Source organism: Poecilia mexicana, unplaced genomic scaffold (genome assembly GCF_051168715.1).
Source record: "Poecilia mexicana isolate PSO_F unplaced genomic scaffold, ASM5116871v1 scaffold_20, whole genome shotgun sequence".
Lineage (NCBI taxonomy): Eukaryota > Metazoa > Chordata > Actinopteri > Cyprinodontiformes > Poeciliidae > Poecilia > Poecilia mexicana.
In genome coordinates, this window is record NW_028263389.1 from 2,037,975 (window position 1) to 2,060,703 (window position 22,729).

General features: G+C 41.1%; 1 protein-coding gene across 2 annotated transcripts in view; it reads left to right on the plus strand.

Annotated features, from left to right (window-relative positions):
* Window positions 1-22,729, plus strand: part of arhgap12b (Rho GTPase activating protein 12b) — a 63,164-nt gene that overhangs the window by 21,564 nt on the left and 18,871 nt on the right. For both annotated transcript variants that reach the window (XM_014982630.2, XM_014982631.2), the window contains exon 3: window positions 21,941-22,213. In XM_014982630.2, the coding sequence (XP_014838116.2) occupies window positions 21,941-22,213 (273 nt within the window). The remainder of the gene's footprint in view (window positions 1-21,940; window positions 22,214-22,729) is intronic.

Genomic DNA, 22,729 nt, shown 5'->3' on the forward strand with positions numbered 1-22,729 from the left:
CTCGCTAACCATGCAGAAGAGTCCTTGGATGAATGTGATGGAGCTCATTGTCTTTCTGAAAGATGCAGAAATCTTCCGCTGTCTAATAGAACTTTGAACCTTCCCGTTGGAAGATGATGTTACCGTCTCCCGGTCCTTCAAAATACCAGGCACTCCACATCATACATTTATCTTTTATCCTTTTCTGGCTTCGTAGTCTTTCTGTGCTCACTACAGTTTTCTAAGACTTATCTTGCACTTTCACAATCCACCAAATAGTTTTGAAATATTAGCGGCACCTATTTTTATCTGCTTGGCCAATTAAACTGGATCAAATACAAATCATGTTTTCATTTTAATTTGCCACAGCTAAAAAATGAGGTCTGAACAATAAGCCACCAACATAACCTGTTGGTGGCTTATTGTTCAGATCAGTATTAGAAAAGCAGCATTTTTTCGCCCCCCTATAGAGATACCTTTCACCTCAAGCTGACACGCTGAGGGAGCACACACTTCCTGCTTCTCTGTGTGTAGAGTGGGTGCGTGTGCGTGTGTGTGGTGTTAATTACAGGCTTTGGGTTGACAGTTTCCGTTTCCAATGCTGTAGGTATTTCATGTTGAAGTGGTACTTGTCCTACATATTTGCTGTGGATTCACTCAGCACTGTGATAACAATTTGAAACAGGAAGAAGCTAATAATTAAAACCCATACTCCCATTCTGAATGGGACCGTCTGCAAACCTTCACATCTCTTCCAGAGGCACCATGTGCTTCTCCACAGGCCTGACAGATTGGAGTGCAGGAGCAGCAAGGAGGAGGATGTGTGAGGAATTCTGCCACTCATAGCTCCAGGGTGGCAGGGTGGCTCTTATCTGGGTCACATTCTGGAGAAGGAGAATGTGGAGCTTTAGTTGGTTAAGGCTGAGTTATAGCTATGTTTATGCAGTCGTCTCCAAAAGAAACTTCATCAAGGGATCATAAAGGGTTTCCTCGGGCAAAGATGAGTTAAAAAAGGTTTAAAGTTGACAGGGATTTGAAAATACTACCAGGTATTTATGTGTTATTGAAAAACACTATTAACAATACCTAAACACCAACTATAAAGTCCGAAAAAGGCAAATAATAAATAACAATGCTTTGCTTAGTGGGGATGCAAATAAAGCCTGGTGGCCCACCAGGCTTAAAATACACTGTTTGAAAACCTGATCATATAAAGGCGAACCTACTCATGAAGTGCATTTTGAGTGAAGGTGAAGCACGCGATCCATGCTGAATAAAGTTAGGTTTATAGTTGACGCATTGAACTAGGCAAGAGGGAGCGCACGGCAATTGCGGCATTCCACCACTGCTCTCAATGTTTGCAACTCTGTGCACCACCGTTCAGTCTAACTCAACTATGTGGAAAGTACTCCTACAGAGCAGGTTCAACTGAGCTGGCATTTATACATTCCCTTTATGAGGCCTCATTTTCAGAGAATACTGCGCTAACATATATGTTTGCACAGTAAACATGTGTGCCACAACACTTGTTTGGCAAATGTAACTTTTAAAACTGCAGTTGTAATGCAGCCTTTACAAAAATTCTCAGCAGCATGTAAGAGCAGGTACAATGCGATTTCTCTTAGCCCAGTTCAATAAATCAATTATAAAACCTACAGCTTAACATCAGTGCAAATACACTGATTCAAACCAGTATGCTGTCAATACTGATTGTAGCCAACTTTTGTCCTGTCTTCTCTATGGTGCATTATGGGTAAAAAATAACAGTATTTAGCAGAAATGCTGAACATATGACAGGACTTTGAGCACAGTGCAAAGGTAATGAAAGATGCACATTCAAACACTCACTACCTAAAATATTTTGAATTGCTTTATATGGAATCCTTCTATATTATCATGTTAAGTTGTATTGTTTTAGACAAATTCAGATAATTTTTTTATAAACTTGCTTGAATATTTATAACACTAAATTAAGATGAAATAATTTTCTTTTGTATATGTATTTATGACTCCAAATTCAGTTAAAAAGCAAATAATACTATTTTGGTAACCAACAAATAACTGTGCCAAATATTAGACATAATGTTATTCAGGACAATGTTTTTTTTTATGGCTCTAAAAGGGAAATCAATATAATATATGCAGCCATCATCAATGTTTCTCTGCCATAATAGCAATATTAATATCTTATATAACTATTGGTCAAAATATTCATCTCGGTGTGTCCCTAATGCAAACTCTGATGCTCACACTGCTTTTTGCCATCGCTCTGCTGCTTCTGCCTGTGGCTGAAGACAAAATGTTTCTGTGAGATAAAAGCATTCCTCTATCTATGCTATGATTTTTCAATTAACTTCAGTTCTCTGAGGTTAACAACCAGATGTGCCATAACTTGCATGCTTAGCAGCTTCAAGAAGCTCTCGCCCTGTTCTCCCTTAATGAGTCATCAGGACTTTGAGTGCAGACAGAAACACGTGTCTTTGTCTCTTCCATTTATCTTTCTATAGATGTAACACAGGAGACCGAGGCACCGACTCCGAGCTAGCAGAAGCTTTCTGCTCACATCACTGGTTGTTGGGCAGCAGCAATAATTTCTGCGAGGTCATTGGGCTAAAACTCCGAATGTAACAGAGTTAGCTACGCTAATGATGGCCTTTTAATGAAGTATTTTAATCAGCAGCACATGGCTGCAGCTTCCCTGTCTAAATCCTGAGGAGTCAGTAAAGTCGTAGTTATTTTTTTTTTGTCACACACAACTTCTGGATTTGGCTTCATTTTTATTTTATAAGTAATAAAGGTTTAATCTCATTAACTCTGAAATTAGAGCTGCACAGATAAATGGAACAGCCGATAAATAGACCCAATTTCCTTAATTTTGGGTGATCGGTCAACACTTATCCACCGATCTTATATCCCTCCACAAACGTCTGAAAATTAGCCAATGTCCCGTTTTTCTCTTAAATGAGAGAGGGCTGACTGACGGACCCGCCCACCAGGTCATGTCTGGACATGTGCAGTTAGCTACCTTAGCAACTGTGTTGATATATTTAGCAAACAGTTATTCTCAAACAAAGAAAATTGGCCAAAATCGATGGTCGGCATTGACCATTGATTTTGGTATAATCAAACTCTACAGGTCTGGTCATACCTGACCAGACCTGCGTTTTATAGATCACTGATCGGCCAGAAAACTTCAACTGGAGCACCTCTACCTAAAACTGAAAAGAGTGTTACTGTTTTTTCCTGACGAGAATAATGAGAGTAATATGTTGATAAGATTGATAACATACTCACCCCAACACCCTTCCCAAAATCCAATCTCAGTAATGATACTTTGATACTAAGGTTGAGCATCCAGAATAAGAACTCTGTAGTAAAATCTGTTTTTGTTTGCAGAAATACCGGAGAAGTGAACTGGTTGCCGGGTTTCTTAATAGTTAGTGGATGAAATTTGCGTTCTGCATCTTTTTGTGTGCAGCTTTGACCCTTCAGTCTGTATTTAACCTGTGACTGAGCTGAAGGGCTTTGGACAGCATGGTCAACATTTTCCATTGAACGCATATTCATAATCCTACTTAGAGCGTGAGCAGCTCAGGACGGAAATAAATGTGCCACTTGTTGCTTTCATTGTTGCAAAGCTAACATGGATAATATCACTTTTCATTTGGCATTTTAAAAATATGCAAGAGAAATTCCAATATTCACTTTTGCTTGGAATTTCTTGTTACAAGTTTTTATTGAGCTGCTGGCCAAACAGATCCTATAATCTGTGAGGGCTGAAAAAATGTATACCTCACTCTTGACATCAAAAGACTTATCAATGTTCTGTGTTGTCATTTAAAAGTCTCAGACTGCATATCTCTGTGCACTCATAGTGGCGTATCGGTGTCACTTTCCACAGAGAAACAACACAGCATCAACTTTCTCATGAAGTCGTAACGTCACCCGGCCAGAAAACCCCTCCCTCCTAATCTTAATCTGCCACCCACAGAACGAGGAAGGTAACGGTCATCGTCTTCATCTGTTCTCGCTGACCTCCGGCTGCTCGCTTTGCTCTCTCACGCAGCTGGTGACTCACCCCACCACCCTTCCCAAAATCAAATCTCGGTAATCTTCTCCCGACACCCGTCTCATGTAAACACTTGCTGTGGGTTTCGGCGGCGTGCCGACTGAGGGCTCTCGGATGCAATCTGCGGTGGAGAAAGCGCCTCTCGGCTTCTCTTCCCCAAGCGCCGCAGGCTGCAGACGTGCCGAGCTGCTGCTATTGTGTTTCTTGGTCACAGTTGGAACTGATTTAACTGTAGCATCTGTCACTGTAAGTGGACCGTGTGAACTGCAGAAGTTGTGACCCAGGGATCATGACCTCTGACCTGTTCATGGCCCTAAAGCACGGCCACCCCTCAAGCTATCCCCTCCGTATTTTCTTTGCCTCTTTGTCTCTGAAAGGCTCAGGTCATTCAGCTAATGAGAGCTGCTATTTAAGGCCAGCTCCACGGCCCTAAATAGATCCCTCTAGATCCCTTAATCGTCTACGGAGGGCCCCTCCTTTTCTGTGTGATGAAGTTCTGAATGCAGCAAGACTTTGCCTGCCTCCAACTTCCACGTACTTGCACGGGATGCCCGTGTCCCCCCAAACCTGAACCGACTGGTATCCTGGGAGCTGGGCCATGTTTTCATACCTGATGAGCCCTCAGTATATTGTGAGTAGCTGGGTTTGTGCTGTCCAATGGAAAGCTCAGTGGAAGTGAATGTGTGAAGGCTTGCGCTACTTGGCTGCTAGATAAATAGAGCAGGTGTTAGCAGGTGCTGGTCATTGTCACGATAGCTGATACGGTCTGCTACAGTTTTACTACTGAGTCATTTACATCTTCAGTCACTTTTCTTTCTAGTTTTATGAATTGTTTTACTGTTTAGTTAATAGATTGTTGTATCAAAATACCTTTTAAACAATTGGTATGTACTCTATTTTAAAAGACTCGGTTTTAGCTAATTAAGGAAACTAACTAAGCCCAATGGTAGGGGCACCACCGGCCCACTGTATGTTTGTGTTAAAGATGTTCAAAGTTGTAAGGAAATTTCAATATATTAGTAAAAAATACAATTAAAGTGCACAATGTTAATTTTTGCACTTCAGTTAGATCTTATGTTAATCAGCCAGTGGATCTTAAAACAAGATATGCAATGCTATATGAGTATTTGTATGCTAAACTAAACATTCTTATGGTACAAATATAAAATTTTTAATTTCATTAAGTTTTCTTGTGTTTTCCTAGTGTCTTTATCTTGGTGTAGTATTTTGATTTGCTGGTTTTGATTGGTTGTTATTTATCCAAACAAAGGCAGGATTTGCAAGGATGAAAAATACTTGTCTGTGATTGGCTGGCAGTATGGTTCGTTCACATTAACTTTGTCAAGTTGCAAGTGTGCGTGCCATAACGCACATTGAGTGAGCATGTGTGACACATTATTCTTTGTTCACAAAGATGCATGCACTGACATCAGCCTCACTGCTCGTTCAATGGAAACCTAGCAACTAACTCAGTCTTTATAGTCAAGCTGTAAGAGGTTTGTGTATGAGTCAAGTAAGTGGTGTGGTTTTAATTCTCGTCGAGTACAATGATTCTCAAAATGACAGCCTTCATAAATGCGCCGGTACAGCCAAACCTACTCTGCAAGAACGCCTTCTCAATAGACCATTTTAAGTGAAAGTGACACGTGCGATTCAAGACGATTTCAGTGCAACAACTAAACCTGTCTTTAACACTATTACTGTTTTATAAAACAAAACCTATTTAAAATAAATGCTTAGGAAACCCTGGGCAGAGGCTATGTCACACTGTGTGTGTTAGAGAACTTCTATCCATCTATCTATTCATCCAATAGTTACATTCGGTTATCCTTACAGGAGTGTGGCCGCTGGTTGGGAGAGAATACTATTTGTAAGAATGGCGCTATAAATATTTTAAAACAAAGTTTTATGCTTTCTTTAGAATCTGTAAACAGCGACTTTGTGTGTCTCAAGAAAATATGGAAATTGTTTTATTGTCCGGCATATGTAGAACTACCTTTCGCTGCAAATACAAACTACAAATCTTTTGGAATGTTTCTGTACCAGCTTTGCACATCTAGAGACTGAAATTTGTACCTGTTCTGCTTTCTGAAATGACTAAAACTCAGTCAGATTGGCTAGAGATTACCTGTTTACATGGGTTTTCAATTCATGCTATCAACATTCAGTTGGATTTAAACTTTCTCTAGACTTTCACTGGGCCATTCTAACACAGAAATAAAGTTCTGGTCTAAACCATTCTATGGTCGTTTCGGCTTGGTTTTTGAAGGGTGTCAATATTGGGGAAAAGGTTTAAATTTATTAAATTCTCATTGGGATAATCTGGCATTGATACATTTAACAGAACAAAACAAAACCCAGATGGCATGAGTGTGGATGAGCTTGTGTAAACTTCAGATTTAATTCTTTAATTCTCTTTGTGGGAAACATTTCTGCTGGAGGCACTAAAGACCCTTTTACCATAAGTCACACTTTGATGAAAGAAAACACCAGCTAGCAAAGCACAAGCCATAGCAAAACACACCAGAAGCCTTCAAAACTCAGGCTGAAGGTTGTGCTTTTGCCTGTAATTTCTGGCCGATTTCTGGAACCAATTGACCGGCGCTTGTTTACTGCAGTAGCTAGCCTCAGCTGGCTGCCTGAACCTGCAGGGAACAGTGGAAGTTGATGGTTGTTTTCAGTACTAAGCATGAAGAGGAGCTGACCTTCATCTCGCTCGGGACCTAAAGCAGTTGAACCTGAACAATCGGCTGATGAGGACTGTCGGCGAACACAGCATGTTCAACCTGAAGGCACTGTCACATCCCATAATATCAACTCTCTGCTGCCTGTGCGCACAGGTGATTGAAGCGTCTCTTTAAACTAGAACACGTAGAGGTTCTTCCCCTTTGGCCATGTCTGTCACACCAGCCTCCTTAAGAAAGAAAGATGGAGAACACAAAGGTACATTTTACAAACACCCACTCACCCCGGGCCCCCTCCTGGTCGTCTCCACGGCAACAACAATCGACTCTACCTTATGAGGCGTCATTACTCTCTATTGTTCCCTTCCTTCCTGTCTTGATTCCTGTTTCTGGATGTTTGCGTCCTTTAGAGGAGGTAAATAAACTCTTGTGACACCTCACACCTCTCATCATCCGTCCCTTACAGTGCCCCCCTCCCTCTTGTCCACCTCTCCTCTTGTCTGTCAGCCAGCTGTTGTTATTGGCCTGACTGACTATTGTTTTGCTCTGTACCAAGAGTCCCTCTGTCTCAGGCTGTCTCTGCACTTCATGTGGCGCAGCACCAATAGACCCTCAGACATACGGCAGGGCCGGGGCCCGTCACACCCCGACACACTCTGTGAGTCACTAGCTGCGTTTCCATTACAGATGCGCACATATTTGTCTATATTCTGCCAGTGTTGGAAAAAAAAAATACAATTTTGCAATTGCGGTGTTACAATTAAATAAGAAATGAAATTGAAATCACACGATTAAAATTGTTGACATGAAAAGTCATTAAAAATCACGGCAGTGATGGATGTAAACACATATATGAGATATATTCATAAACAGGCCAAGGTGCTAGCGCTAATAATCTATCAGCAAATCAGAGGAGAAGTCGGCTTCAGAGCAACAAGCCCCACCTACTTGGGAGCGGCTACGTATGCGGCGTTTTGGGGAAATTGTTGTCTGATTTTACAGAACACCAACAGATTCAACCCAGCTTCTGATTGAACTGTGTGATGCTGCGAGAGCTCTGGTGGAGCCAGCTGCACAATGTCCGAAAAAACAAAAAAATCATCCTCCTACTGCTGCGTCGTCTTTGTGGTTTTCATCAGAGGTAACGTCTGGTTGTTGATCACATGACTCGTGTGATGCAAAAAGAAATTGTTTCCATTGCAGTTGTGTGAAATACATCTATTTTTATCCAGCCGAAAAGACACCTTATACTAGCACAAAAACTTTCCAAAGTTGTTGTGTTTCCTTTAAGCAAATTTATTTGTATAATTTCAGTTTCCGCAATTTTATGTTTAATGGAAACGCAGGTACTGCCTGTGGTAGGAGTGAGAATCTGAGATGTTCTCTTACCTTTGCTTTGGTGTGATGATGAGGGCTACTAATGAGTTTCAGTGCAATGTAGCAGTGTAGCATATCGATATGAACACATTGCTGCTCTGCCAGCGTTGCCATGGAGCTTTCTGTCGCTTGTTATCATCTGAGGTTTTCTTGGATCCCAACACGTGATTCTGAAGCATCCTTTGTTATTTTCTGGTAAATAAATCCTCTGAGCTCTTTCTGTCCCTGTTTGTCATGGTTTTGCGTTTAGTTCTTTCAGCTTGTGCCACAGTACTTGCATATCAGTCAATATCTTAGCAGGTTGATAATTTTGTCTTAGGCTGTGACAGAATTGTGATGCAAATGTTGAGCGATAAAATCCAAGGTAGAGAATTCCTTGACTCCATTTTTGGTAAACAGGAAAGTGCGACGCAAGTTAAGATTCTTTATCAAATGACTGACTTGCCAACTATTTACTAGTTTCCCATTAAATGAGACAATAAAAATGCCAAACTGTTATTGATCACATACCTAAAAGATTTCCACTTTGTTTTTCTGAATATTGTTGAGAGATGTTGAGACATTTTTTTCCAAGTCAATCTGAAGACTTTCACCCCAATTTTGGCTCATCAAATCCACAACATCTAGGTCTCCTCTGACCCTACACATGCACAGCGACTGTAATGTCTAACTCACTATTCACTACGTGAGATAAAAACTGTCAGGACTCGAGTCTCGCACCAGGAGTCCAAGTGAAGTCTCAGATCTTCAGGGCACAAATCTTCCTCATGTTTGAAATCTTTTGAGTGCGACTTGAGTCGAAGTCTCAAACTCGAGTTGCCATGTCTGTTATCTAGTTACCTAACCTTGAGGAAACTCTTCTTGTGACTAAATCTCACTGGTCAACAAAAAAATCATGTCATTGTGGTGAATTGTAGCTTTGCACTGAATTTCCTGAAGAATTAAAGCGGGACTCTGAATTGGCCCACATCTCTTCTCGGATCACTGCTATCGGTTCCAGCGACAAAAGATTCTGATCGTTCATCCATGCGTACAATAGTGTAACCAGAACCTTGCAGAGGAAGACACGTCTCCTGTCGACACAGGCAACCATGGAAACGGCTTGAATGCATTTCTTATGTGGACAGAAACTAGAATATCAGAGAGAAAAACAACATGCTTGTTTAGCATCTGTGCTGTGCGTGTTCGCCACATCCAGATCCACACGACTTGTTTATTTTAGCATCCATTTACTTAATTTCCTTCTTTCTCCATTTTTACATCCAAGCTCTTCAGCGATGTGACTGTAGTTGAGCCAAGAAACTGTCAGTAAGCTTTCTGACTCATCCTCTTATTTTCTTCTCGGTTGCTCAGGATTTACAGGAAGTTCTAATTCCATTGCAAATGGAAGAAGCTAAAAATCCCATACGCACCTGCTGGCTAAAGTCTTCAAAACCTCTTTAAAACAAGCTGACCTGATTTCACCACTTATTGTTATCTTAACAGTATGTTCTATTGTTCATTTCTTTTCATTCTTTATCACAAAAACTGACATGTGGAGACCTAGTAAATACATAATGCAGAGACAGTCAACAGACTTTATATTATTAACACAGTTTAATGAGTTCAAATGCCAGTTAGCTTACTTTACACATGTCTTTGAAAACCAAGTGACCGCAAACTGCCATAAATATTATTTATGACATTATTGGATGAGCCAAGTATGGGGCTAAGCTCACAAAATTGCTACATAATTAAAATATTTTACCTTCAGAAAATGTATTTATTTCATATTTTTAACACGATTGACTTTTTTTTAAAACAGCTTTAAGATTTTAAACTATCATAAATTTTTGAGTCTTTTCACTTGAATTCAGCTCTACAAATATTCTTCAGTCTCAGAGTTGTTTTCCAGCAGAAAACTTTCAAACTATGGATTTTCTAAAAGCAGATGGGTGAGGGCATCTGTTGCACGTTTGTTCTGGGATCAGATGTAAACATTCACATATGGATGGATGTCATCTATTGCTTGTGTAAAGTTTTTTTTTCCAGAGATGAACCAACTGTTAGTGTAAATATGTTTATGAAGGAATTGTTTTGTAATTTCACTATAATAATTATGATTTTGATAGAGCGGTCCCTCTCTACATTCTATCTCTGTTTTTCTCGCCTCCTCCAGTCCCCAGAGATCTTTGCTTCGCTCAGTCGGTTTTCATTTAAACAGAGCAGATTTCAGGAAATATTAATGAACTGCTAAAACCACAGCAATACTGGTGAGACAGCGAGCAAGATGCTGGCGGGCTTTTTCCTAAATATGCTTAGAGTGCTTTTTAAAGAGTTGTTCTGCCTGCGGATGTTATCTATAGAACAGAAGAATTTGAAATGCATCAAGTATGAAGAAGTGACAGTAGAAAAACTGTGCCTGATCCATAAAGGCTGATCGTGCCCTGAGCAACATCAGGCTTTATTATGTATTTTACGTTATATTTAGAATCCCTAATTACACTTTCTGAACCATTTGAAAGAAGGTTTGTTGCAGTTTATTTTATTTTACATTGGGTGTTACACTTCTAGGTACACTCACTGAAAAAATGAAGGTTGTGCAGATTTTACATGTCTGACCAGCTTATGAAGCTGTCGGGTGTGTCAGTGTGGTCTACTGGTGCAGAGTTATCAACTAAATTCATAATTCAGCACATTTGTGTTTGTTTAAAATAAGAAATGTTTAAACTGAATTCAGCACTGATTTTCTGTATTGGATCCTTATCAGCTAATACTAAACCTCAGATATCGGTTTAGTATCGGAGTTACCGGTATCGGAAGTGAAAAAGAGTGGATTGGTGCATTCCTAGTCTATAATTAAAAACATAACGGTAGACATCCTAACTTTGGCTTTTTTTAAAGCTAAGATTCAAGATTTTAAACATTCATAAATCTTTGAGTCTTTTCACCTGAATTTCCTTTTATGGTTGATTCACCCAACAGGCCACATCTGCCAATTTAGTGACTTTGTTTCTATATTTAGCTGTTTTTTTTTTTAGACAAAAAAAATCAGAATCTCGAGATTAGGGTTTTGAAAGGTCGATGATCGACTAGAAGACTGCAATCTTTGCACAACTAGCTTTGATGGTTCAAGAACTCCACGACCAGACAGGCCAATCGACACACTATAGGGTCTACTGAGCTCCAGCTGTTAGTAGGCCTGTAGTCCTGAATTATTGAATATGATTAAATGAGTTATTTCTTGCATTGCAGACATAAACAGGATTTAGGAGCAAATACATAAAACGGTTTAATTCCTAATTTTAACCTGTCATTCACAGGTTGTCATTCACAATGACAGGGGTGTCAAACTCCAGTCCTCAAGGGCCGCTGTCCTGCAGTGTTTAGATGTGCCACAGGTAAAAAACAGTGGAATGAAATGGCTTAATTACCTCCTCCCTGTGTAGATCGGTTCTCCTGAGCCTTGCTAATGACCTAATTATTCTTTTCAGGTGTGGTGCAGCAGAGGCACATCTAAAAGTTGCAGGACAGCGGCACTTGAGGACTGGAGTTTGACACCCCTGTCACGAGAGGACCTAAATTTGGGTCCTCTCGTGAATGACAGGTTAAAAGTGTGATTTATTTAGCAACTTTTCCGACAAAAAAAATAAAAATCAGTATTTGCTAAAATCTGTATTTTCAATGATTGGTGATCGGCCAGAAAATTGCAATTGTTGCTCTAAAAACACAAGTAAAACCTTTAAGTGACTTCATGAAGGTCCACTCAGATTCCACCAACCAGTGGAATCAGCCAATCAGTGGAAAGTGAATAACACTAGAGTAGCTTGAACCAATCAAGCTGTAGGTATTAGGACAGGATTAGCCATTAGTTGGGCAGCTGAGCACTCAGCCACTGCTCCAGCTCCGTTCTCCTTTTTTTAAAAAAAGAGAGAGAAATCTGGAAGGCAAATAGTTCCTGAAATACAGTTCCTGATCCGTTAATAGCCAGAGCCGAGGGCGGGTGGATCAGACGGCAGCTGCTAACGTCTGTCGCTGCTCTCTTCTAGCCTTGTGCGGCGCACTGCAGTCATCCGGTCTGCGAGGCCGATAAACGGAGAAGGAACAGGCACACCATCTGGTGTAACATTCATTAGCTGACTTCTCCCAGTGTGAAATGTCAGGATGTGAAGTGTAACGTTCAGCTGCGTTAGGAAGGCGCAGTGTGTTGGGCCCAACGCTGCCACTGAACCCCCACAGAGTCTTTGTGCTCACCCAAAAGGAGAAATAAAAAGTTTAATTTGAAGCCTGTCTCATTAGAGAAGGTGAAGTTTTTCTTCAGCCGTTCAGCATTACGTCCCCCCCCGCCCCCCCGCCTGCTAGTAAACAGAACAAATAGTTGCTGTCAGGGTTCTGGCAGCTCACCTGATGCGCAGCCAGAATTCGTTCATCAGAGGCCTTTTCTGCAGGAGCCGCCTTGTCCTAGTCCACAGGGAACACACTGCAGTGCAGATTTATCGTAACGTCCCACAAACTCTGACTGGTGGTCTTTCACAGATTCAGTCCACTTTCTCTGTCTCATGTGCATGTCAGTTTCAGCAGACGATGAATTAAGGTTTAAGTTTTCCTTTTGTTTACCCAAAAAGGAAAATAAATGTCATAATTCATATTATACAAGTATCTTCAGCGTCGTTGTTGATGGCGACACAGTGGGCAGGAAGGATCTCCAGTAACATTAGGGATTTGTTTCGTTAAAAAAAAAAGTCACAACAATCTAATTTTGTGTTTTAAGTTGGGAAAAACAACATGAAACAAGAAAAAAGACAGATGTAGTTAGGAACACCTGATGGACAAATTGAAATTATGAAAATAAATTTGCTTAATGAGAACACGCCAGTTTAAAAAAAAACAACATGTTTAATCAAATGTTTTTGCAGTAGGACGATGATGTGGTTTTGCAACTGTTTTGAAATAGACGTATTTCGCAAAACTGCAATGGAAACTTTTTTACGCATGACAGGAGTCACATGATCAAAAGCCAGATGTTACTACTGATGGAAACGACGAAGTAGACAACAGGAGGTGGTAGGAGGATGACGGGTTGTTTTTGTTTCTTTGGACAATGTTCAGCTGGCTCCAGCAAAGCTCTCACATCATCACAGTTCATAAAACGTTGTGTTACATGTTGAATCAGTCGCTCTTCTATAAAATCGGTGGCAACAATTTTTCCAAAACATAGCCGCTCCCAAGTAGGCGGGGCTTGTTGCTCCATTGCCTGAAGAAGACGCTCATGACTCCTTTGATTGGCTGATAGATGAGTGCCAGCACCATGAATGAATTTTGAACATCTTTTGAAATTGATTTTTAATGACTTATTGAGTGAACAAGCTTATTTGTGGAATTCTAACTTGATTTTTTATTAAAACATCACAGTTGCAAAATTTTTATTTTTTTACATTGGAGGAAAACAGACACAGATTTGCACACATGTATAATACAAATGCTGCTGCAGTGATTAAATCCTCCCAGGTAGAATCCTAGCTGGAAACAGCGGAGGTGTTGTCCCAGATTCCCACTGTTTGGGTCTCCCCCTGCACAACATGCAGCGCAGTGCATCACACTGCGTCTTCCCCTAACCACAGCATCTCCCAACATGCAGCAGGCTGAGCGTGGCTGCAGGCTCACCCCCCCATCCCGCTTCTTCCTCATTAACATTTCAAGAGGTGAGGCTTTGTTCCTCACCGTAAAACTCCTTCTGTTCCACCCACAGATGACACGAAAAGATCTGAGATGTCGCTCGAACAATTCCGATCCAGCATGATTCTCTTAAAGGACGTCAGATGCATCGTTTCCATACAAAAGCTTCAAGTCGCCCGTCAATCATTTTCAGTTTTTTTGGTACAACTAACCCAGTTTGGCGCAGGCCTCTTTGAGCAAGTTCTTTCCCAGTCAGCTTCCAGCTCTTTAGCAGAGCCGCCGTGTTTTCTTCAGACAAAGTGACATTTTAGCTGAGCATTATCAGTGTGGGACCGAAAGGTTAATTGCTCCCGTCTCTGTTAGCTCAGCGAATCCTCTGGTCCGTGAAATGAAAACATGCTGACTCACGCTCACACCAGAGTTTTCATCTTAGTTTTTTTTATAATTCTCTGCCGACTCTGCATATATGTACCAGATGCAATTATTGGCAAAATCCAAAGACGCATTTGACTTTTAGTGAGTAGTTCTTGCATCTCGGGGTTGGGGACTGGAGGGGATCGGTCGGTCGGTTTGTGAAGCACAACAAAATGTGATGATGGCCGAGTCGGACAAATGTGGTCTGACTGACACTCAGCCATGTGGAAATGTAGGTTAATCTGGTCATATGGATGTGAACAAGGCCACCATCAGGCCTACCTCCAGGAGCGGAGGGAGAGACTACAAAGGAGGAGGAAGAATAGAGGAAGGCCGGGCAGGATGAGAGGAAAAGGGCAACCTGAGCGAGGGAGCGGTGGAGGACAAAAGAACAGAGGGAGCAGGAGAAGATCGATGCGGCTTTTTGGAGGTTGAACCCACCCCCTGCACGCGCACGCACACGCACGCACACACACACGCACACACACCCACACACACACACACACACACCCCTCGCAGCCTGGCTTCAAACGCTCCTCAGTGTGACTGCCGGATTGGCCGAGTGTCTCCATGGTCACGGGCACAGTCACCACGCTGTGGCGCGCTTCCCCTAACCTGCTTTTGTGAAATACAATTACACACAAAACCCAGAGGCACACACCACGGCTTGAGCTTTAACTAGAATACTCACTAAAGTAGAGACACACTGATCTGATATTATCTGTATCGGTCCTAATATTGAAAATCATTCTAGATCGGGTATCGTGATGGAGGCACATACTTTTTTACATCACTGTAAGCTGCCCAGTATCACGACTTAAGAGCACATCTATTCAGTCTAATTCTATGCTTTCTGCTCTGAGAACGTCATGCTTTATTATTTATTTTGCATCATATTTACAATTTCTAATTGCATTTTCTGAACCATTTGAAAGAAGGTTTGTTGCAGTTTATATTTTATGTCTCTTTATTTAAATGTGCTGTGCAGAGTTATGAAATAAATCTGTAATTCAGCACATTTATGTCTGTGTTTTAAAACAAACAAATATAAAATGTTTGAAGTAAATCTGGCACTGTTTCTTGTTTTTCTGCACTGGATCGGTATCAGCCGATAATAAACCAAAAATATCGGTATCGGAAGTGAAAAAAATGGATTGGTGCGCCTCTAGACTAAAGGTACTATGTCAGTTACATTTTACAGTTCAGTTCATCTAGAACTGTATGAGTCTAATCAGAGGAGCAATGATTATAATTTTGTAGCCGATTTCCAATCTCTGATTTTCCTAAAGCTTTGAAATGCTGCCAGCAGTTTTCATCGTTTCCAGTAATTTTAGACTGCAGCTAATGATTATCTTCGTAATCATGTATTTTATTGATTATTCCAAGGATTTATGGAGTAATGGGATAGAAGAAATTTGTCACACACTGCAGATTTTTCATTTTACTAATTAAGCTTATTTTACACAATATTTATATAATGCTTATTTTAGAAATGTATATAAAAAAGGCAAATAAATAATTAATTTCCTTTTGAAAAATGACAAAATAAATGTTTTGGCTGAAAATGCAATGAAATGGTATTCCTTTAGGAAGCGCTAGAAAATTAGCATCTTTAGCTAAAACATTCTAACATGAACATGTGAAAAGCTCAGCCTTTTCTGCAGGATGTAACATCAGTACAGCGTCAGACTGATCTGATTATTTTAATTGTACAGCAGAAGCTCTCCTATAGTGACAGGTCCAACTCCTGTATTAGCAGATTTGATTAATTCAATGAATTCAGAGTGATTAATTTACATTACGCAGCCAGCACTCTTCAGTAAGACTAGAATGATGGAGACTGTGCACTGCAGTGTGTAGAGAGCAGAACTGGGTTCTGTGCGTTCAGCTGAGCAGGCAGTGGCCCCTGCACCGCTGCAGGGCCCGTTGCCATGCGCACACCGTTAGGAAACCCTCCCACTCCTCTCTCCTCATGGCCACATTCATCACATGGAGACTCCCACCTGCTCACCAGCAAGCCCCGCTTTGTCCCGCCTCCCTCTCTGTGGGCACCACCTGCTGGAAGTAACGGGGAACTGCAGCTCTCACACCCTGCTGCCCTCACTCTGACCTGTGCCTTTTTTTCCACACAGAATAATTTATGGTTTAATTTACTGTGCACCGCCTGGAGGAGTGGTTTCTGGTGATGGTACAGCAGCAGAGGGTCATTAGTTCTGAATGGGCCGAGGCGAACCTGGTAAGCATCAGGGATGCAGAGAGCTGAACAACAACCTTCATGGCTCCATTTACAAACCAGTCAGTTCCTTTGTTTTCATCTACTTTTACATTCTCCATGCAGGGTGTGCCCACACATCCTCCCACTCACATAATGTGCTGTAATGCAGTTCAGCCTGCACCGATCTGAAGTCTGAAAATGATTGGTCATGGCCATGCTGGCATGCTGCTGCTGCAAACAAGACTAAACTCTGTACTGAGCGACGCATTTCATTCTATCGTTCCATCCGTCCCTCATTTATTCTTTCACTCCTGACTCCTCAGGTCCGCTCAGGTTCTAATTACCTGTCAGGGGCCGAGGGACTCCGTCCACTGCATCGCAGCTTTCTGACACGTCTTGTTTTCCTCTGAATGTTTGCCTACAGGAAGACGCTCTGGGCAGAGATCTAGTCAGGTAGCGACTCAATCAAGATACCATGTTCTATGATGGGATGGATGGCTGCATGGTTGGATGAAGAGATGGATGGATGCATGTTTGGATAATAGGATGGATGTGTGGTTGGATGACAGGATGGATGTGTGCATGACATTATAAAAACAAAACTGTGATAATATTTCTGAATATTCTGTGTAAATGGGCCTTAAAGCATAACTACGACGTTTTGTCCAAATGAAGCAGTTAGAAGACATCTCTGTTTTCCGTTTTGCTGACGACTGATTCTTTTACCTTAGTTTTCACGTTTTATTTCAGTCGGTGGTAAACTAATGTCTATCTCTGTCTCAATATGCATTCTTGTTTCTGAAAGAACTTTGTTGTTTCACGATCTCTCTTATAGATCATGTTTAAGGTCAACAACAACAGCACACCATCAGCGATATTAGTGATTAGTGGGTTGCCAGCACGTCTTTATAAAGGGACCTTGCAACACCACTTCCTCTTGTGTTAAATGTGTGTGTGTGAAGTAATGAGATCCTCTTCCCCTCAGCCGCTGTCGCAACAAGGTTTAGAGTTTCCTCGCCTCCTCTGCCGGAACATTTCAGAGCATTAGAGAAAACAGAAGCGTGTTCGCGTCTCGTTTGATGGCCGCCGAGCATCGCCATGCGCCGGGCGTTCAGCGTGTTCAGGGGCTACCGGAGAGCAGGGGAGGATGATGACGACGTGTTTGTGTGCAGCCCGGCATGCAAGGTGACAACTGTGACGCAAAGAATTGCTTTTGTGTTTGCAGTTAGCCAGATTGGAAGTGCGCTTTGGTGCCCTGCGTCCGTCAGACTGATCCGGCACCAGTCCACATCCCCTCAGGAGTCACGTTTCTGTGCCGTTCCGGTTGGAGAACTTTTTTTCCACCTCTTGCAGCCAGCAAAGCCTTTGAATCTCTGAAATCTGTTAAATTGTTTTCCAGGTAGTATTTATGTGCTGCTAACTGAGGCCTGACAGGCTAGAATTAAGGCGGCCGCAGTCTGCCAGTTAAAAACTTGATGTTGACATCAATTATTCATTTAGAGAAGGTTCCCCGCCAAGTGTCAGACAGTCTCAGCATATGGTGTGGACTTCTTTTGCTCATACACAGCCTTCTATTTATACACCGACTGCAACCTGAAACTAAATGAAGCCGTTTGTGTATAAACGCTTCGGCCTTTGTTACGGTTTTTAACTTTCTTTTTCTGCCAGACTTTCTGATTTGATTTTGGGCCCAGAATCATTGTGTTGTCACGCAGCTTTACCGTCCACTCTAAGTATATGCTGGAGCATCATTTGGTAACAGTTCTGTTACACTATTTCTCTTCTTCTTGTAACTATGTATCTCTCAGTTTTTTCTTCTTGTTGCATTATTGTTCCTGCTAAACATTCTACGTAGTTTAGGATTTCCTGCAGCTTGCAGATGTTGAATTCTTCTAGGCTTTTTAACCTCCTCTTTACTTCTCATCTGGGCTGTGCTTCACATTGTGCAACGATTAGTGGGATTCTGTCATTTTACTACATTTTGTGCTCCGAAAAACTCAAATTGTTGCCACTATCAAGAGATTTGTAGCACCTTTTCTTTTACAGTCAGCATTTGCTACAACTAAGTTTTTGCTACTGTAGGACAATAAATAATATTTCTGTTCTATTCATCTAATCTGATTCCAAGCATCAGAAGCCAGAGGTGCTTTCTAAACTCAGCTCTGTATTCTGGTTGTTGGTGTTTTACAGTTTGTATGGATAATTTACATATGTATATATCAACTTTTTTTCACATGCACATCGTTTTGTTCATCTTAATCATTCATCATTTGATTTTCCCCCTGTTTTACTCTGTTTTCGTAATGGATTGTAGAGCATAGAGACAATCGGTATTGGCCAAGAAAACTACAATCAATGCATCCATAAGTTCAACAAAAAACGGTTGACAATAAATCAATTAGTATACCTTAAACCTTAAACTTCTAAAAACTCATCAGACTCTTCAGACTTATTTTGACCGTGAATCTTTACCAGGACCACCGTTGTAAATCTTTGGTGTATCTGCTAAAACTGATATGGGCAGATCAGACATTTTAAAAGATCAGTGATCGACCAAACTAAAACTACAAAGCAGGCCCGTTTTAGTGCATGTTTTTAGATAATAGTCCTACTAAAAGCCAGGTTGAATGGAATCATTTACACCTGAACTCGACCTGAACAGAACACACACCATGCCAACAACTACTGCTTAAGTCTCACTGAGTTTCCTTTTATATCCAGTAATTTAATGTTTTTGCAGCACAAAATAACCTAAGTACTGTATTAAATGCATTTAGAGACGCCCCCATAACGGCAGCATGACTAATTTATGAGCTGAAATCATGTGGACACATGTGGTGTGGCATGCTTATAAACAGTAGTGCTTTGTTCCTGCACACACACTCAGCCGTGCCTAAAATTGACTTTCAAATTGCTCTGAAAAATATTCTACATTAGCTTTGGCCTTAAACCGATTCAGGCCCCGCTCCTCATTCCTCTGCACTCAAACTTGATCATTACCACATTTTATTTTAATCTAAGTTGAAACGCCAGCGTGCAGCTCATGGTTGAGCACGAGCCGACGCCATTATCTCTTTGCTTTGCCGCATCGCTCCGTCCCGCGTCTGAGACACAGAGACAGGCGGCGTGACTCCAAAGTGGAAACAGCAGGCCTTCAGCTTCACTCCGGCATGTGTGCAGGATATGAAACGATCATCCGTGTGGGAAAATATTCCCGTTATCCCATAAAGCAACAGGAAGTCCAATCTGGGTGCTGAAAGCAGTGGATGTTCCTCCTGACTGGAGTCTGTTTGCCTCCAAACATTCCTCACCTGGAACAAACCACAGAGTGAAGGCGTGGCGCTGACTCAGCGCCCAGGATGAAAATCGGGATTAAATTTGCGCAAATTGGAATTACGAAAATAAATTCTCTTCATGGAAACAGTTTCAGAACTACTCTCATTTTTCGATAGGATGAGACGTCTTTTGTGGCCGAATCAAAATTGGTTTAGTTTGCAAAACTGCAATGTAAACACTTATTTCACGTCACACTTTATTTATTTATTTATTTATTTATTTTTTTCCAAAATTAGCAGAAAATTGACAGTTTTGTGTACATTTGTTATGGAAATACAGCTCCTGTTGGAAACTCGGCACCTCTCCAGAAGCCAAAATACTCTGAACCATATCCATGGAAACGCAGCTTTCTGACATTAATGTTAGAAAGGCGTCTCTGTGTACGCAGTGCTGACTCCATGCCGTCATGTCATTCTGCAAAACCTTCGGATGCCATTTCTCTTTAGTGTCTCAAACACTAGAACATGAAGCAGTGGGACTTTATTTGTCCTCAACACTCCATTGATTTTATTTACTTTAAAAACATGCGCTAATGTTTCTTTTGTTTTTTGACATTATGTCTTCATCCCCCTCGCAGGATGTGGTTTCTCAATTTTAGGCAATGCTTATATGCAACAGTTGCTAAGACAACAAGGTTTCTGTCTCCTGCTTGTACGTAACTGGATCTGCTGACATCCTCTTTGCGCCCTGCTGGTTCTAAAACACCTGCTCCACAGTCTCTTTAACAGAGATTTTTGGGAGGTGATGTAGTGACTTTTTATCAGAATATTTAGCAAATTTGTAGACCAAAGAAATATCTGTATCGGCCAAAATCAAAATCAGTCAGTTGGGCTTGGTCCCATTTCTGAAAAAGTCAGATTATAATCATTTGAATCTGGAGTTTAGGTCTACATACTCAGTTCAATTTACTTCATTTATATAAGTCCAATTAAAAACAAATATTGTCTCGAGACATTCACAAAAAAAAAATCTATTCAAGCACATTCCACTTGGTTCTCGTTAACAAACAGTACAATAAATTCATTTCATTATTCAAATGAGTTTAAAAAGATTCCATCTAATGTCTAAATATGGTCAGTAAGTCCGCATTACGATGCTGCGTACATGTTAAGTTATTCCTAAATTTAAGTTGAGCTTAAATCTTCCTCCTCTGCCTTGTGGGATTAGATCGAACACGTTTGTTTTAGCTCTTTGGTGTTTAAGCAATTTGTAAACCTTTATACTGCCTGGAACTCTTCACATTTAAAAGCTGCCCTTATTAACATACCACCATCTGCTCGACCTCTCTGCTGATAGATATACGACTGGACACGTTAAAGACTGAGACTATGTGGCGTCGGCGCTCAGAGCTGGACTGAGACCCGCTCTGAGAGCCACATGTGGCGCCTGATGTGATCCAGCAGCTGCCATGCAGGCCGTCACACACGCCATTCCAGGACTTTCAAAATAAGACGTGGAACAGCTGATCTTTCCATCTGTAATGGCACATTCACTGCAAGAAATAACTAATTTTCTCATTTTCTATAACTCAGGACTTGAGATCTGCTAAAGTTCAGCTGCCTAATTTATTGGTGGACCCCACATCAAAATGTTTTAACTTTTAACATGTGTGTCTCATATGCATGTATGCAAGTAAAGGACAAAAATGAACTGTCCAGGATAATTTGTAAAGACAACAAGATCACCATCACAGAGCAAAGGATGCTGGGAGATTTCTATAAAAAGCAGACAAAATAAAAGTCCCAGTAACTTAGGGGATTTGTTAAGCTTCTCTCATTTATAGGAACTTATTTATTCCAATTCCAACAATGTTACTCAACTGTTGACCATTGATCAGATCTGAAGTTGCTGGTGTGGTGTGATTCTGTAGTGATGTTTTGGTCTCAACTTGACCTTTTTATGCAAAACAATTTTGCTCACAGAGACTTGATAATTCATTTTATTTGTTGGTTCTGTTGTTTTGTTTATTTATTTTGAATAATTAAAATATATTCTCGTTCCAGTTTTAAATGTGCATAATAATTTAAAGTTTGTGGATCTTTGAGAATATGTTCTTTCATTATTATTCCATTACCACCATTATATTACTTGAAAATGGTCTCAAAACAACAGTATTATCATTTATTGCAATAGGTTCTGTGACAATTTATCTGTTTTGTAACTGTTACAAAAATCAATGTGTGATCCCCGTTCTGCCGTCTCCCTCTTCAGACGACGTCTCCCACGGGTCCGGGCCGCTCCGTCTCGCCGGTCTACACCAACCTCCAGGAGCTGAAGATCTCCCAGTCCAGCTTGCCGCCTGTCCCGTCAGGCTCCCCGCTCCACGTCGTGGGCGACTGGGAGACCCACAAAGACCTGAGCGGCAGGTACTTCTACTACAACCGGGCCAACAGCGAGCGCACCTGGAAGCCGCCACGCTCCAGAGACGCCTGCAGCAGCACCAGCAGCGTCCGCGGAGACAGCCAGGGCACAGCGGAGAGTGAGGTATTGTTCAAGACGAAAGTGACCCTAAACATACAGCCACCCTTCTCAGATCTGTTTGTGGAAACAATGTGTAACTTTCTATTGCACATTTATTACACTAACATTGAAATGTGTGGCTGTAATGTGACTTCTGAAATGTCACATATTAACATTTCAAAATGTATGTCTCTTAGACAAAGTTTTTCATGTTTCTAGATGAAAACTCTGTGGTAAAAATGTTCTTGTGGTTACTGACTGGAAGGAAATGAGAGAACCTTTGATGTGGGGGAAATTATGGCTTCCTGTCAGGTTGTTTGTTCCTGATAAATCATCCAACACTGCCCCCGGGTGGTGTGATGACGCACTGCAGCAGGATTTCACTTACAGGAAGTTTAGCCCAACGTTAGTTTTTGATGAAAAAAAAAGTCAAATGATCAGCGTTTTGGAGATTTTGCATTTCAGTGGATTATTTTGGTCCAATAATGAGCTCTTGAGATGTTTTTAGTATATTCACTGTTCCTGTCATTTCCTCATACT